The sequence below is a fragment of the Strix uralensis genome, chromosome 8 (genome assembly GCF_047716275.1).
Source record: "Strix uralensis isolate ZFMK-TIS-50842 chromosome 8, bStrUra1, whole genome shotgun sequence".
NCBI classification, from domain to species: domain Eukaryota; kingdom Metazoa; phylum Chordata; class Aves; order Strigiformes; family Strigidae; genus Strix; species Strix uralensis.
Window position 1 is genome coordinate 33639402 of NC_133979.1, and position 16166 is coordinate 33655567.

Below are 16166 nucleotides of genomic sequence, written 5' to 3' on the forward strand. Positions count from 1 at the left end.
TGTAGTAGCTAATTCAGGTTAGTTAACTTGGTTTACAAATCATGGAATCGCAAAGCAGTTTAGACTGGAGGGACCTTTGGAAGTTACCTAGTCCGGCTGACAGCTCAAGCAGAATTAACTTTCAAGCTTGATTGCATTTATCAGGAACTTGTCCAACCAAACTTTGAATGTCCCCAAGGATAGAGATTTCACAAGTTCCATGGGCAGCCTTTAGTGCTTAACTACCCCCACTAGGAAAATATTTTGCATGTCTAGTCAGAATTTTCCCTGCTGCATATTATGACCACAGAGTCTCATCTTTTTTTTTTTTTTTTGTGCTCTGAGAAGACTCTAACTTTGTATTCTCCAAAACAACCCACTCAGTAGTTGAAGAGGGTGAGTATATATCCCTTCACCCTCTCTTTTCCAGGCAAAGATGTTCCTCTCACTGCAGTATGAGCAAATCCAAAGAAACCAGTGTGATATCATTGATTCCATGCAAGGCAAAGTTTGTAGAGAAACAGCCTTCTTATACCAAGTGGTAAATTTGAGGACAGAAACATCCTTTTGGTCAGACAAAGTACTTGAGTAGAATAGAACAGTAACATCAATCCTTCCCAAGCTCTAGAGCATTGGTTTATATTTTGGTTACAACCAGGTGGATACGGTATTCCCATGTGCTTTGGAGGACAAGAAGCTGTTGTATTCTGCCCCAGAAATCATAGGCATAAAGATTCTTGGTTGGGAAGTTGCAACCATCCTCCTCCTCACAGAGAAAAGTGAAAGAGAATCTTAACTTTTTATTTGTGATATTGGTAGCACTTGGAAGTCAAGAGTGATGAGGGGAAAAATTCCAGTATCCTCTTATTTACAGAGCACTGAGAGATCGACTGAGACTGACTTACTATGTAAACATGAGCAATTAGCTCTGGTTTGAGCCATGCAGAGAATTAATGTGAGGGAGATGCTTTGAAATCCTGGTGTACAAGTATTTGGAAGAAAATTACTTGAAATTTCTTCTTTAAGCAATGTAAACAATCTTTTCAAGTATTCTTAGTTTGCCCAGCTGACAGATGGTATATCACAGATAGTCCATTTTGTCAACTGCTGTGTGAAAGGTATTGGAACTGTGTCAACATTTTCTAGTTTCAGAAAAAGTAAACACTTGAGTTTGACTTTGTCTTACTACTATTAAATCTTTAAAATGTCGGATGGCTTGTTAGCTTGTGCAGGCACCTTTACTGGCACTTCAGTTAAGAAGTGTTCTGAATGCAGCTTACGGTTTGGCTGGGGGATTGCTGTGTGTGTGCACTGTTGTGGTAAGAGGCTGGTGTAGTCCAAAAGATGTCGTGTCCCACCGGACTGACATTCAAAAGATGTGGATTTTAGTCCCGTATGGGCCTTCATCTCTTTTCTAAGCTTCTTCAAGTAACATACCGGGGAAAGCACGAGATTTGTCTTTTCTCCCAAAAAACCCAAAACCTAGAGTGCAGGGGAGAAACTTGATTCTCAGTGAGCAAGTCTAGCTTTTCTCTTGACTCCTCTACATGTGTTAAAATACAGAGTTTTGGTAATAAGGGTGCTTGCTGTTAGGGCCTGTGTGTGTTTGTAGGGAAGCAGCACAGCCAGCGTGCAGCGTATGGGCGATTTGTTGCTCTGTGGAGATCTAACATAAAGCTTGTGAACCTCATCGGAGACCCCACATGAGATGTAAATGAGGAGGGGGTTATGGCTGGCTGTGATCTTAGGAGTTACTTTCACCCTTGATAAATAAAGACTTTTGTTTTATTCCCTGTTATGCTTGCTTTTCTTAGGATAATTGTTTTTTAGTGTGTACTGATAAAGATTTGGTCTTGCTCTTACAGCTGTCTTATTTCTGCTAAAGCATCCTACTCAGAATATTATTCACTGCAGATCTTTCCTTTTTCAAGAACCAGTCTGGGGAGAAACAGATGGAATATATATACATGCTTTTAATGGGAATGCATAAAGTGATACATAGTGTGTTTTCTTTCATGAACGCTTAAATGTTGCCTCCTTTCAGTGATATCTCAAGAAGGATCAGGATGGCTGCTCCTATTTTAAGCATCTGTGGCTTCAAAGTTTAGTTCCAGTATAAAATTATTACAGCTGCTTTCTTCCAGGAGTGTCATAGAAGTGTACAGATGAGTAGAGTGCAAAGCGAGTAATAAATAATGGAAGTTACAACATAAAATATGTACAGATAGGAAGGAAAAGATAATGAAATTACCTAAGATATGAGTAGAAACTGTTAAGGGAATGTTGTAAGTGGCTGCTGCTTTGAGCAGCTCCAGCCTAGGAATTCCTCCTGCCTGGCTGCTGGAGCTCAGCCCCGTGTGCCCAGGGACCTGAGGGGGTCTTTCCCAGACGCACAGACGCTGCTGCCGCTCTCCTGTTTGCACATTTATCAGTAGTGAGCTGAGCAGTTGTCACAGACACACAGAGGACACTGGCACAGCTCCATAGACTGCTACAGAGAAGGTGCTACCTTCCACAGCAGCTACATGCAGGACTTGCATAAAGCTTGGGACAGCCAACTCCCCTCCTCCTCCCCACCTAGTAAGGACTGATGGTCACTAGTGAGAGCACATACGCACCACCCTCTAGAGCCACGTGCACATCTGCAGATCCCTTGAGTGCTGCCATGGCCCCTCTGTGCCCCTGGTACCCCTGCCCACATCCTGGGCCCTTTACGTGCTTCTTGCCAGCTGTTCCAGCTTGAAGTTTGCTAACAAACTGCACCTTCCCCTGCCACGCACGCCTGGTTTGGGGAAGGTACAGAATTGCCTGAGATCCTTGCCTGCTCCAGTCGCTGGTACTCAGACCCCAGTCCCTCTAGTAGCTGATGCCACTGGCCTGGGGTGCCTACACGCCCTGGTCTGACTCCAGTAGCTGGCACCCAGTCCACTCGCACCAGTCCCCCCAGTAGCTGGCACTTAGTCCTTGCAGGACACACACAGAAGGGATAGGGAGTGAGATTACACAGAGAGAGAGTTAAGAAAAGATTTAATAAGACAGGACAGACTGGTGATCAGGCGCAAGGCTCAGTCAGGCACAAGTACTGTCTGGTGGTGTTTTACATGCAACAGGCCCCTTGTATGCCTCTTTCTGCCACCTCTCTTCTTTGCTCCTCTCTGCTTCACTTCCCCTGCATATTCCTTCATCAGTTTGCATAGTTTGACAGCTCCCCCCACCCCCCCCCCCCCCCCCCCCATCTGGGACCCCCAGGCTTGTGTTTTTATCTGTTACAAAGTCGAGGTTGGCCCCTCTTTGAAATGATGCTTGTAGCTGCTTGATAGCCCATCGGTTAGCATGGCCAAGCTTGTATCTTGTCATTGTCTCTGCTGTTGATGTCTGTCAGGGCGATGTCTCTGTATACTATATTTATTGCCTCCTATTTTCCTTATCCCATTTGATAAGGTCCTTAATCAGATAAAACTTAAGGGAACAGATGTTCTCTCCTTCCGTATTCCCTTACAGAAGTGATCATGAAACGAACTTAATGATGCTTAGAGCAGCTGTTGGTTTGGTTTCATTGTTGCTGTAAGAGCTGCTTGCTAGTAATGTGTCTTTTTTTCATACAAATCCTGTAAAAAATCTAGTGCATAGCCCATATTCCAGCATGCGTGGTCACACCTCAGAGGCCAGACTGAGACCTGGTGGTGGTCCTGTCTCTTCCTTCTGTTGCTGTGGTGCTCTGAGCTCGTGCTGCCTTTCCCCAGTGTGAGATGAGCTCAAAGAGCAGAGTGCTGCGTCCTCTCTCGTACATTATGTGGTCTTTCACTCGATGTGATACAATAGCTTTTGACATAATCAGGTGTGTTCTTGTGATGCAAGCTCCTGTCAGACAGCTTAGCACCAGGGGGTGAGGATGCTGCCCTGCATCCTGTTTCTTGGCTTCAGCAATGTTAAATTAAACTAAATATTAAACCAATATTACTGTTTTGTTTTTTTTTAACTCTGTAGTGTACTTGAAATTGTTTGTCAAGATCCACAAATGGAGCAAAGATTCCCACGTCTTATTTTGTTGTTATTCTGCTCTTTCTACACAGAGCCACCACCCATGATTCAGGTTCCTAATAATGTCACGGTTGTCCCTGGTGAAGGAGCCATCTTGACCTGCTTAACGTTAAGCACAGTGCGTTACAATCTCACCTGGCAGAGAAACGGCAGGGACGTGAGGCTTAAGGAGCCCCTGCGAATAAGGATGATGAGCAACCTGTCTTTAGAGGTGAAGACTGTAAAGCTCACTGATGCTGGCAAGTACAACTGCATCGCTTCTAATGAGGGTGGATCTACCACAGCATCAGTCTTCCTTACAGTGCAAGGTAACAAGGAAACGGAATGTTAAACTTACTCTGTCAAGGTTTAGAACTTCTTTATCATGTGAGCTGTTTGTCTTAGTAACTTTTGTGTTTTATTTATGCCCACTGATAAAACTGCTTGGAGACTGACACAACATCATGTAGTTCTTGCCTGTTCTAAAACGGCAGTGGGAGTCACCAAACACCACTAGTGCTCCTTTTGCGAGACCGCCTCGTGCTCTGTGTCTCTGAGTTGTGGTTTGATCCTCCTCCTATAACTGCCAGTTTAATTGCTGAACAAGGGAATGGAGCCTGAGGTAGATCTGTTGTTAGTGTCTCCTGAAGGTAGAGCACAGAAATAGCCACACACACACGTGCACACCACTCCTCAATATTTGCAGCCAGCCTCTTCTTTGGGAAAATTTGCAGGCTGGCTACGTGGATTATTTTAATTTTTTTTTTTGCAGTAAAACTATAACTATATATAAAACTAAATTGGTAAAAGTTTCTGTGTTCATGTGGATTATTTTATATCTCTTTATAACAGAATATTACTTCTAAGTTTTTCTGTGTACTATGTTATTGTGTATCTTTTATAGTGCCAATCAATACAAGCTAAGAATCACAATTTTTTGATTTTATGAAGATGAGAACTTGGAAAATATGTCAGAACTGAAAAAGACAGCATGGGTGAGACCAAACAAAGTCTAGATCTGTGCTGTTGCTGCGTACCAGAAACAAATTTAAAAAAGAATTGTATAAATGCAGTAATTTGTCTTGGAGCAAATACTTTTAAAGTACTGCAGGTTTCTCTCTGCCTTGGTCATGTGGACATTTGAACCTTTGGTTCCTAGCTGCCTGTCGGTGGGTAAGAAGAGCCAGAACTCAAAATGTTTTAGTAAGAAAACTATTCTGTCTGCTTGTAGGGGACTTCTGCAGGATTTCTGCTTGCTGATGGTACTGAGACATATTCTGTGCAGAGTGGGTAGCTTCATTAACTTTGCTGATGTAATTGTAGTACTTGGTTAACTGATGGAAAACTTAGAATTATGGAAAAAAGAAAAATCCAGTGGAACTGCCTGCCTTAAGGTACTCCAAAACAGAGAAAGGTCAAAAATGGAGTAGTAGCACTTACTAATAGGATGTAGTTTTTCTTACAGGAAGAGCATATTGGTTTGCCAAGGTGTGGAATAAGTAAGTGTTGCAACCAATTATGTAGGACCTATTACAAAATACATCAGAATGGAGTGTTTCTTCATGGATCTGTTCGAATTGCCCTTAGATGGCTACAGCAGAGTTATAACCATTAAATTTCTAGCAAGGCTGAAAGAAAAAAGGCCATGAAAAAAACTCAACCATCATACATTTGGAAAACTTAGTTTTAAATTCTACAAGATTTTTCCATCAAAACACTCATTCAAGCATATCAAAGGCAACAAGAGAAGTGCCCCCCTCCCTCATTCATCTCTTCCTGGGATTTAGATTTTCCTCCCTAATGTCTGTAGACCAGCTGGGAGCTTTAACACAATGATCAGATTACTTCTGGCAGCTTTTTATAATAAAGCTAAAGAAGTTTTCTGCTGCCACAGCAGCATATTGAGTTTCAAATCACTTATATATGTAGAATGATTATATCAAATAGTTGGAAATTACGTTTTGGCTGGTACTGGTATAGCTAGCAGGTTTAAAACATGTCTGTGAGAACCCTCTTGAACGGTTTGGACAGGCTTAGTTGAGAGTCTGAATTGTGTTTTCTTTAATTTCTGATGAAGGATGCTTAGAACAGAATAAATACATAGAAAATGCTAAGCTGCAGCTGAATGCAGATTTCTGCAGCAGTGTCTGCCTCTGGAAAAAGTAATCTACTGCCAACCTTTCAAATGGCTATATGCAGAAGCTGAACAGTATCAAGATGGTTTTATGTGCTATTATGTGTGACTATTTTATTTTGCTTGGACAAACTGATTTCTGTCAAGTTTCTGGAGGTACTCTAGTGTGTGATTGTCATGTACAACCCAGAGTGCTTGATAGGGTCTAGAACAGTATTAAAAAGAACAGTTTGTTTGGCAGCAAAAGAGTAAAAGGTGGCTGTATGTAAGAAGCAAAAGCTTTATAGGGTTGCCATTATTAACATTCTGAAGAAGGAAATTTGAAGTCTTGTTAATAGATTGAGATGGTTCATGCTTTTGTGGAGTTGCAAGTAACTCAGAATGTCAAATTAAATTCAGATTGAGGACCTTTATTATTGCTGGGACAGTTCCATGTAGATCTCTGCTTTCATCCCCATTTTCTTTCTGGAGTGGGAGTTAAGGCAGAGAACAAATGTTGGTAGCTCTAAAAATAACCCAGCATCTGCTTTACATGCTTTAGTGGATTGTAGTAAACCCTTGTTTTGAAAGCTTTCAGTTTGATGCTGCTGTTTCTGAAAGAGAACATTCATCTGATTTTTTTGTGCCAGCAGCTGTACAAATACAGACTGAAATCTTCAATGAGAGTTGACTTTTTCCCCCAGTTGCGTGTTCTGTGTTAAGAACATCATACTATACTGAGTCATTAATTGTCCCCCACTAGTGCTGAGCACAGCAAGGTGAAGATCCTGTTTAAAACTTGTGCCTATATGTGGGGTGGCGGTGTACTGCTCAGAGTAGTCTGGAAGGGCACTGAATGCAGTTTTATACATTTCAAGGAGTATAAGGTCTTGAGCCTTCTAGGATTGTGTTGGTGCTTATTGAGTGCTATGACTAACTTTTAAAGTACATGCTCATCTTTGGAACTCGTTAAATGGTGGCTATGTAATGTGAATTGCTTAAGTCCTCCCAACAGATTGGTTTTATATGGAAACATAAATGAATTTGTAAGGGCATTCATTACTTTTTCAGATGCTTCACCTAATTTATCAGAAGCCTGGAGGGAGCATACTGCAGTTGTGTGAGGCTAGAGATTGGGCAGGAGTGTGAAACATTGATGATCCTATGAACTTTTCAATGAAATTTTCAAAATTTCAATGAAAAATGAAAATTCCATCACTGATGAGGGAAATTCCGTGAGCATGTCAACTTCTTCTTTCCAGTTTGTTGCAGTCTTGTAGGCAAAATATGAGTTTGCTATGTGCGTATTTATCGGGTGGAATGAATATCACATGTTTTGGTAGCTTGATGTTTTGTTCTTGATGTTTTCATACACATAACTGGTATTGAGTTGGGGCGGATTTTGAGGAACTTATGCCTTTTTTTAATTGAAACAGCGTGTATGCCGAAGAGATTGATTTGTGGTGTTTTTTTTCTTTCTGTCCCCCTCCAAGAATTTCAAATACACAGTTAAAACTCAGATCCCTGAAATTCGGGTGATGCTAAATGTGATTTTTATGGTAGTCGTGGTTTTACATGTTTTCTGGTGTAAGTAAGAGTGGACAATGAAGCACTTCTTTAATGACTGCAACTGCCTTTTGCCTCTACAACACAGCTGTATAGTATGTAGAAACTTTTATGGCTTTTGCTTGTGTTTATGTTGGCAATTAGTAGAGATGTTTGTGTTTAGTAATCTCAGTGTATGATGAATTCCAGCAGCAGATTAAAAAAGTGAGGCAATACTGAACTTTTGTCTTATTGGGAGCCATCTAAGGCAATCTGGTGCCAGCCGCTGTGCGTTGAGCTCATTGATGAACAGCATGCAGGTCAGCATTCTATTCGGGTGTATTTCTTCATCTTGATCTGTTCTAATTGACAAGCAGCTGAACATGAGCCAGCAGTGTGCCCAGGTGGCCAAGAAAGCCAACGGCATCCTGGCTTGTATTAGAAATAGTGTGACCAGCAGAAGTAGGGAGGTGATAGTCCCCCTGTGCTCTGCACTGGTGAGGCCACACCTGGAGTGTTGTGTCCAGTTTTGGGCACCTCAATACGAGAGAGATCTCGAGGTGCTGGAGCGAGGGCAGAGGAGGGCAAGAAGCTGAGGAAGGGCCTGGAGAACAAATCCTATGAGGAGAGATTGAAGGAGCTGGGACTGTTTAGTGTGAGGAGAAGGCTGAGGGGAGACCTCATCACTCTCTACAGCTCCCTGAAAGGACATTGTAGAGAGGTTGATGCTGGTCTCTTCTCACAGGTGATTAGTGACAGAACAAGAGGGAACGGCTTTAAACTGCAACAGGGGAGGTTCAGACTGGACATTAGGAAAAAATTTTTCACAGAAAGAGTGGTCAGAGAGTGGAATAGGCTGCCCAGGGAGGGGGTGGAGTCACCATCCCTGGATGTGTTTAAGGGTCGTTTGGATGAGATGCTGGGGGATATGGTGTAGGGGAGAACTTTGTAGAGTAGGGCTGATGGTTGGACTCGATGATCCCAAGGGTCTTTTCCAACCTGAATGATTCTGTGATTCTGTGAATGTCCAGGTAAAATAAAATCGTACGTGCTGTAGTTACTGCTCTGTCCATAGCATGGTGGGTTTCCTTTACCTGCTTATTTGCTGAACATTTAATGTTTAAACGCTTGTCTAAGATCGCCATCATGACTGACAGGCATTTTTAGCATCTGCTTACAAGTAGCACGGCTAATTCAGAGTGATCTGTGCTAGCAGCTAAGTGCTAGAAGCACCTAAGCTGCCCCTGCAAGGAATAAGCTTGCATATTATGCATTCCACTTGCCCACATAAGAAATAAAGTGTATGTTTAAATTCGGGCACTGAAGAATTGTCATGGATGTGATAAGTCTAAGTGACCTTTTGTCAAGTCAACACATGCCAAGAGTGCTGTCCTGCTGTATGAACGAAGTCAACTACGTTCCAGGTGCGATGGGGGAAAGCGAGACCTATGAGCCTGACCAGATGCAACCTCGCTGTCTGCTGTAGGGAACTGATGTGGGCACTTACCAACTAAGAGCTTGAAATCCAGGTTGAAAAAAAAATTGCCCAGGAGATGGTGTATGTGACTTGGCTCAACCAAAGCAACGGTAATACTCGGGTACATCCCAGACAAGGAGCAGAAACTAGAACTGAATGAACACAATAGGACTTTCAGCATGAATGTACTTATAGCTGGAATAATACCAGAAAAGAGACTGGCTAGATGGACAAAAGGTAAATTACCTCCTTGGCATAACCCAGTGCTTTGTTCCCTGAATTTCCTCTGCTCTTTTCTCTGATACAGAAATAAACATCATAGTCTTTGAGATCTCTATAGAACTGATCATGTGAATATCGTTCACTTATCACACGGATATACACACTGTAATAATGGGGCAAGGAGAAATTTGTTAGACTGTACCGAATTCTTTAAACACACATAAAACAAGAAAGGGAATAAAATTGAAGTATTACTGCTTTATTTGTGGTTTCAAACTGAATTAAATGCAAGGTATCTGTCCTAAAGAATGAAGGGCAGTTTAGTGCCTTCTGCATGTCTTTTCTAAGCTGTTATTTGGAACTGTCTGAGAAGATAAGTTGGTATTTTTTTGGGGCTGTGTATTTTAAAGTTACTACCTCAAATCTGTTATCACTGTGGCACTTCGACCCCTGTTAGAGCAGGAAATAAAACAGTTGAACTCTCAGCAACATTCTTTGATGCAAAAGTCAGTATGCTTTGGAAGAAAGAGAGCTGAATCAGTATGTATCCTAGTTGCTAATTATCATTCACAGCAGGCTCAATGATAGTCATTAAGCTGTTTTTCAGAAACTAGCCTCTTGCACAGGAGATGCAGGTTAGCAGAAGGGGCAGGAATTGCCTGAGCAGACTCTCTGGAGTTCTTTGCTGCTCAAGAAAATTAATGAGCATCCCCAAGTTCATTTGTCTTCTCCACACTGTCGCTGTTTGTAAGAAGTTATTTTCTATATTCGGCGGAAGGGAACTGATAGGGAAAAAATTGTTTGTGTTATTAGACCAATCACTCTTACGGCCTGATTTCATGAGTTGGCCTGAATTTATTGTTTGGGAGGTTTCTTTTAATAATATTCCCTGAGTGACATTCTCTACAGATCAGTACAAAAGCAGGACAAACAAAGCTCTCTCATCCAGCTAGAAATATCTTTACGTTTTCTTTGTCTTTAAATTTTCTTTGTCACAAATTCAACGAAATAAGTGATGATTAAGCTTTTGTAATTTTTTATAGTGTTCAGGTTATGCATCGTAGGAAGAGTCCTTACTCCAAAGAATTTAACTCCAAACTTGATGAAGGATAAAAAATTAGGGCATTAAACAAAACAGAAAATTAGTGTCATGCATCTTAATTTCTGTCATTTGATTTCATGCTCGTTATTTTCTTGCTATTTCTTACAGAAAATTTAGGCCTTCAGAAGGATTTCTAAGAGGAGTTTTGGGGGAGTGGAACCATAACATGTTTAGAAATCAGTACTTCTAGATGTCTTCTGACCTATGCAAATCTCTGTTTCAAGGCAAATATACCATGCAGATCTCTTTGAAACTAGCTTCTTGCGGGGTATTTGGTCTCTGTTACAAAAAGCACAAGGAAATCATTAATTAAATTGTGAAGTATTGTACTTGTAAGTATAAGCAAGGTGTTTGACTAGCAACCCTTCCAGGAGGGCTGGGTGCAGTGCTTGGTAATACATAGGAGCATAAACAAGTTGAATTTACATTTCAATAAAGTGAAGTGCCTCTCTGTCATGTGAAGATGGGAACGCATCTCCTGAGAAGAGCCCACTAAGTTCCAGAGGTAGAAGTTCCCTATTTCACTTTGTGAAGTACTGGTTTTCCAAGATGATGTCTCTTTATCTGCAACATGTCAGCACTGCTCTGTTGGAGCAGGAAGCCTGACTTTTTAATTTTCTTTTATAAAGGTGTTCACCACGTGGTTTTTCCTGAGTCTACCAACTTCTAGGGCTGAGTAGAAACTTGGGACAGGGACACAACAAGGAAGGAACCCATTTCCTTTTCTTCTGCAGGTCTGTCTGCTGCGGGGAGGTCATTGTAAAGGCCAGGTATGTGGTCTGTATAGTGTCAGATGCTTTCTTTATGGCCTCTTGTTCACAGCTGGTGAATACTTACCATGTGCTTAATTTTTTCTGATAGAGTCTGCATATGGTCAGTGAATGCCAAGTTACAGGGAAGCGCAGGGATGTTATGAAAAACAATTTTGGTGAGAAGACTCTTTGTAGTGCATATCTGCATGTCTTTTGGGAAGCAGCAATTTTGCCTATAGAGAGAAAATGGGTGGTCCTTCCCCTGTAGTTTTTCACAGCACACTTTCTTAGTGCTGGGGCGGGGGGGTGTGCTAAATGGTGTATCAGAGCAGAATAACTTGTTCTATCCTGTGGTAGCCAAGGTTGCTGTTGGCATTGGTGAAATTGCAGCTTGCGCATACTTCCCGGCCGAACAACAAGATGATCCCAATAACACTCGCCCTCCACCCTATAGAAGTTAAATTTGTTCTTGGAAGCTTTGTGGAGAGTCTCACAAAAGCAGCCGTGAATGCTCCTGCCGTGTATCTTTTACCTGAGCTAATGGTTCAGCAGTTATGGAAACAGATGTTTCCGCAGAGCGCCAGGGCCCGGGCTGCTGCCGGCCGGCACGCCCTGCGCTGCGGCGGGGCTGAGGGTGCGCGGGGGGGACATCACTGGGAACTTGGCAGCTAAGGGAGACGTTTGGCAACGGAATGAAGCAAGATGATTATGTCCAAAGACAATATTCCTTTTTAATTAGGTTCACTTGGTTGATGCCAAAAGTACAGATGAATGTGACTGGCTGATTAATGCTGAAGGCTACTTTTTGTTTATCCCTATTGAATGTTTTAATCTTTATTTATGCTGTAAGAAATCTGTTCTCAGCTTGCTATTCAAACAGGAGCCTTTGTCAGTTTTTCTGTTTATGTGCAATTTTTCTTCGCTTCTTTCATTTGGCTTGTGAACAAAAGTATAAAATTGAATATTAATTCCAATGCATATTGCTAAAACATGATTCCGACTTAATAGAAATCAGATGAATGGAGAGGATTCCTTTTGCGAATGTAGTGACAGGTTATGTGTATTTGTGTTATTATTTCATAACATAGATATAATGAGAATTCTGTTCTTGGTCTGACATCAAAGTAGAGATCTACGCTCTGGGAGGAATGCTTCATAACCCGTCTTCTGTCTCACTGACGTATCTTAATAGCTATCAAAATAGTAGAGTTGGATATTTTTCTCCCCCCTGCGCCTTCCCGATGTGCACTCTTGACACTAACATAATGTAAGTTTTTAGATAGTTTGAGATCAAAGCCATTCAATTCCATTTATAAGTTTCCACATGGAAAAACTAAGGCATATCCATAAAACTCACAGTAACACAAGAATTCATAGACATCACTGTGGTTACACAGGACTGAAGAGAATTAATGCTTCACACCAACTCTACAGTTCCTGTATTGCTAAAAGCAGGGCTTTGTGATAAGCATCTGCTCTTGCAGTGTCTTGGTAGTTAGAAGCCCAAGTAGGTCAATTCAGACCCATTTAATTGATGTTAACAAGAATCGGGTTGTAACTATAGAGAACTGCTAATGAACAGACTGGACACAGGGATTGGGGCTTCATCTATTCTCTGCCAGTATCTGTGTATATGTAGGAGGGTCTGGATAATTACTGTACGGTCTTGAAGTGAAATATTATGAAAATCAAATCCTTGTAAAAATTTGCAACAAACGTGTGCAAACTGCTGCAGTGGTTGCATTCTTACATGGTGGTTTTCTTGATATAGATACATTTAAATACCTGTTCTTATTTAGCCTTGTTAATGTCAGGTGAGTAGGTTAAACCATTGAGTTTTCAAAAAAATACTCTTAGTGTAAAAGGCAAGAAAGGATCTTGAGAGTGCTGCACAAAAATATTGATAATTTACAAGTAATGGGTCAGTCAGATACCATCTGCAGGGTGGCTTTTGGGGCAAAGTTTGTGTTTAAAAAAAAAAAGGCAAGCAGAAAGTAGTGAAAAAACATTGGCAAGAAGTCTGGTTTTTACTAATAAAGGGTGAAAAGAGGGTTTTTCTATTGTATGAAATAAAAATTTGGTATTTGCTGTCCCTTTTTCATGCCAAGTTTAACTGCTTCAAAGGGTTTTCATGAATACTAGGGCCAAAGATAGTTACAGGTGTGAATGCTTCAGACCCTGAAATCTTCACACCAACCATTCTCTTAAGAAGCTTTATACATGATCTATGTTGTTTAAAAGGTTTATTCTACAGCCTTGAATGGGATTGGCACTGTAAGGAGCTTGTGCTTCTCCTGCCCACGTACAGTTCTTCTCCCCTATGATACAAGGAACACAGCTAAAGAAATCATATTGACCTGTCACCCAACAAAGCCTGTTCTGTGTGCCTGCCAGGTTGCTGGCCTTTGAGCAAGAAAAGATGGTTAATTAGTTGCAAATGCAGTGTTGCTGATACTCAAGCTGCCACCTAGAATTACGTCTGTGTATATGGACTTTTTTCAATTCATTTAATTGATTATATGTTAAATACAAATATTTTTTCCACCTTCATCTGCTCACCTGATAATATAATTGTGTGAAAATAACTGCATGGGCAACAGTGTGTTGCTGAAGCGTGATGTGTGATTGCCATCTGAGACAAACAATTTCCTAATATCAACATGAGGAGACCTTCCTGAAGACCAGAGCATGCAGAATATCTCCCAGGGTCTCTTGGCAGGATTTAAACCAAAATAAAAATAGCTGAGAAAGCTGTGCACATCATGAATCACGTGAGGACAGCTCTTTAACTTGCATCCATTGCTTGCCTCTCCGTGCCCCTTCGTATCTGGATTTAATCCTAGTGCTTCTGGAACTATGGCTCTGCCTTCCTCTGGTATCTTTCCTCTGAGAGCTCAGAGGTTTTAGAGCTGTTATGAGACACGGGAGGGACTTTTCAGGACTCTGCAGCTTTATTAAATAGTCTACTTTACAACTGAAAGACTAATGAACTGGAGGAAGGTTAATGGATATATATTTAAGAAAGGAAATGCTAAGGCATTATATACATGTATGTTTACAATTTTGCAACTGTGCAAACTAGTTTCTGTTTATTATTTAATTTATTCTTTGGCAGTGTAGTTGTGTGGTTTTGCACACACTTTTACTTAAAGATCTCAGAATCTTCAGTCATTAACATCTAGTTAATGGCTGAAAAGAGTCATCAAATCCTGGCAATATAGTTCTGTTCCCCAGAGCCTTCCTCAAAACAGCAATTATATTTCTCTTTGAAAGAGATGTTTTATGTCTTTAGTAGGGGCATGCAGATAAGTTTGCGTGAAACACTAACAGATGTGACTTATTCATGAAACTCAAACACAAAACACAGTGCAAATATTTTAAGTAAGTATACTGAAATGGTTAAATCAAAGTTATGTCCATGACTTGTATACTGATGTCACAACTAACTGTATTTCAAAGCTACTCGTTTTGGCAACCTTGGTCTCCTATTCAGTAAGATGTGTTGCAGGACAAATCATTCTATAGTAACTGTGGCTGGCAGACAATAAAAGGTCTCATATCAATGGGACAGTTGTGTCCACCTTACCAATTTGCTTTGGACCTCCAGAGGCACAGATACCTCCTTAAAGTCAGCAGAGTGTGACTCAGGGGATAATATCTAGGCTTGCCAACCTGTATTTCCCAAACCTCTGCTACTCTTGATAAACTTTTCCATATAAAGAGTAAAGAGGTCTCCTGCTGTTCTTATCTGTGCTCTTAATTTCATGTTTGAACATTTGAAAACCATTTAATTTCTCTATCTGTCACTAATCCCTTCTCATCAAGTGTGCTGAGACTGGGGGGAGGAAGATTGTTTTCTAAGTTGTATGTTTTAATGCCATTGGGTTAAAAACCTGCTGACTAAAACCCAGAGAGCTTCTGGCCAGCCAGGAAGCAGAACCTGCCTCATCTCTGTCCTAGAAGCAGCACAATCTTCTGCAGGAAGAGTCTTCTTCCAGGCCTGTGGTTTTTAGTTAACTTTTTAAACAAATGGTATTACAACACAGAATTTAGACAATAATCTTCTTCCCCACAATGATAATGAGAAGGGCAGGGTATTAATTCTTCCAGGAAGGCATTTGTAGTAGCACTCTGAATTGTTTCTGTTTGCATTATGACAGACTGAACTAGAAAGATTTATGCTGTGCATCTGGAAGTTGTACAGCATCACACCTTCGTCTTGTCCTTGATGGATTATGCCACACACACGTAGATTGCGTGTACTTGCTCTTGCACACATTTTTCCTTAGCAGCCATGAAAACATGTCAGACATCACTTGAGTCTATAGGATGGTGTAATTCCCACTGAAGCGAATAAAAGAGCCATGCAGAGCAGCCCTACACTCAAGGTACCTCTGTGTTACACGTATTTAGCCTCTCTTACTCTCCCAAAAGGGACAGTTGGGCTTTTCATTCTATGGTTGCTAGTAAAAAGAGCAGCTGCAGAGGAATATACGTTAATAACTCAGTGTGTGATTAGCAAAAGGCAAAGCTCCTAAGATGAAGATCAATACTACTGATCTAATAGTAGCCAACCTCATGCCATAACTAAGGTGAAGTAGCACCGGTTAGTACTACAAGTTGCTACTATTTCTTCCACTGTGGTGTGGTTCCTTGTCTTGCTCATCGTGGCAAGACAAAATCATGTGTACAACAGAAGAAAATGGCAGTTGCCGCAGTGAATTGTTTTGGTGGTCATCTTTACTGAGGAAATCTGTCTAAGGATAGAAGTGAATGAATTCTGTGAAATTCACCCAATCACCTTTTCAGTGAAATGCAACTGAAATCTATAACATCTACTGCAGATTCAATTGTCTTCAACATGATTTTGCTGTTAATTTCTTTCTCTGTGTATGCAGATATAGTGTGACTCCTGTTTTTATCACTCAGGTTATATTCTTACCCTTGGCCTGCCTG

General features: G+C 41.1%; 1 protein-coding gene across 1 annotated transcript in view; it reads left to right on the forward strand.

Annotated features, from left to right (window-relative positions):
- HMCN1 (hemicentin 1) overlaps nucleotides 1-16166 on the forward strand; it is a 206740-nt gene that overhangs the window by 66831 nt on the left and 123743 nt on the right. Inside the window, exon 11 of the mRNA XM_074877133.1 lies at nucleotides 4053-4328. Coding sequence (XP_074733234.1) covers nucleotides 4053-4328 — 276 coding nt within the window. The remainder of the gene's footprint in view (nucleotides 1-4052; nucleotides 4329-16166) is intronic.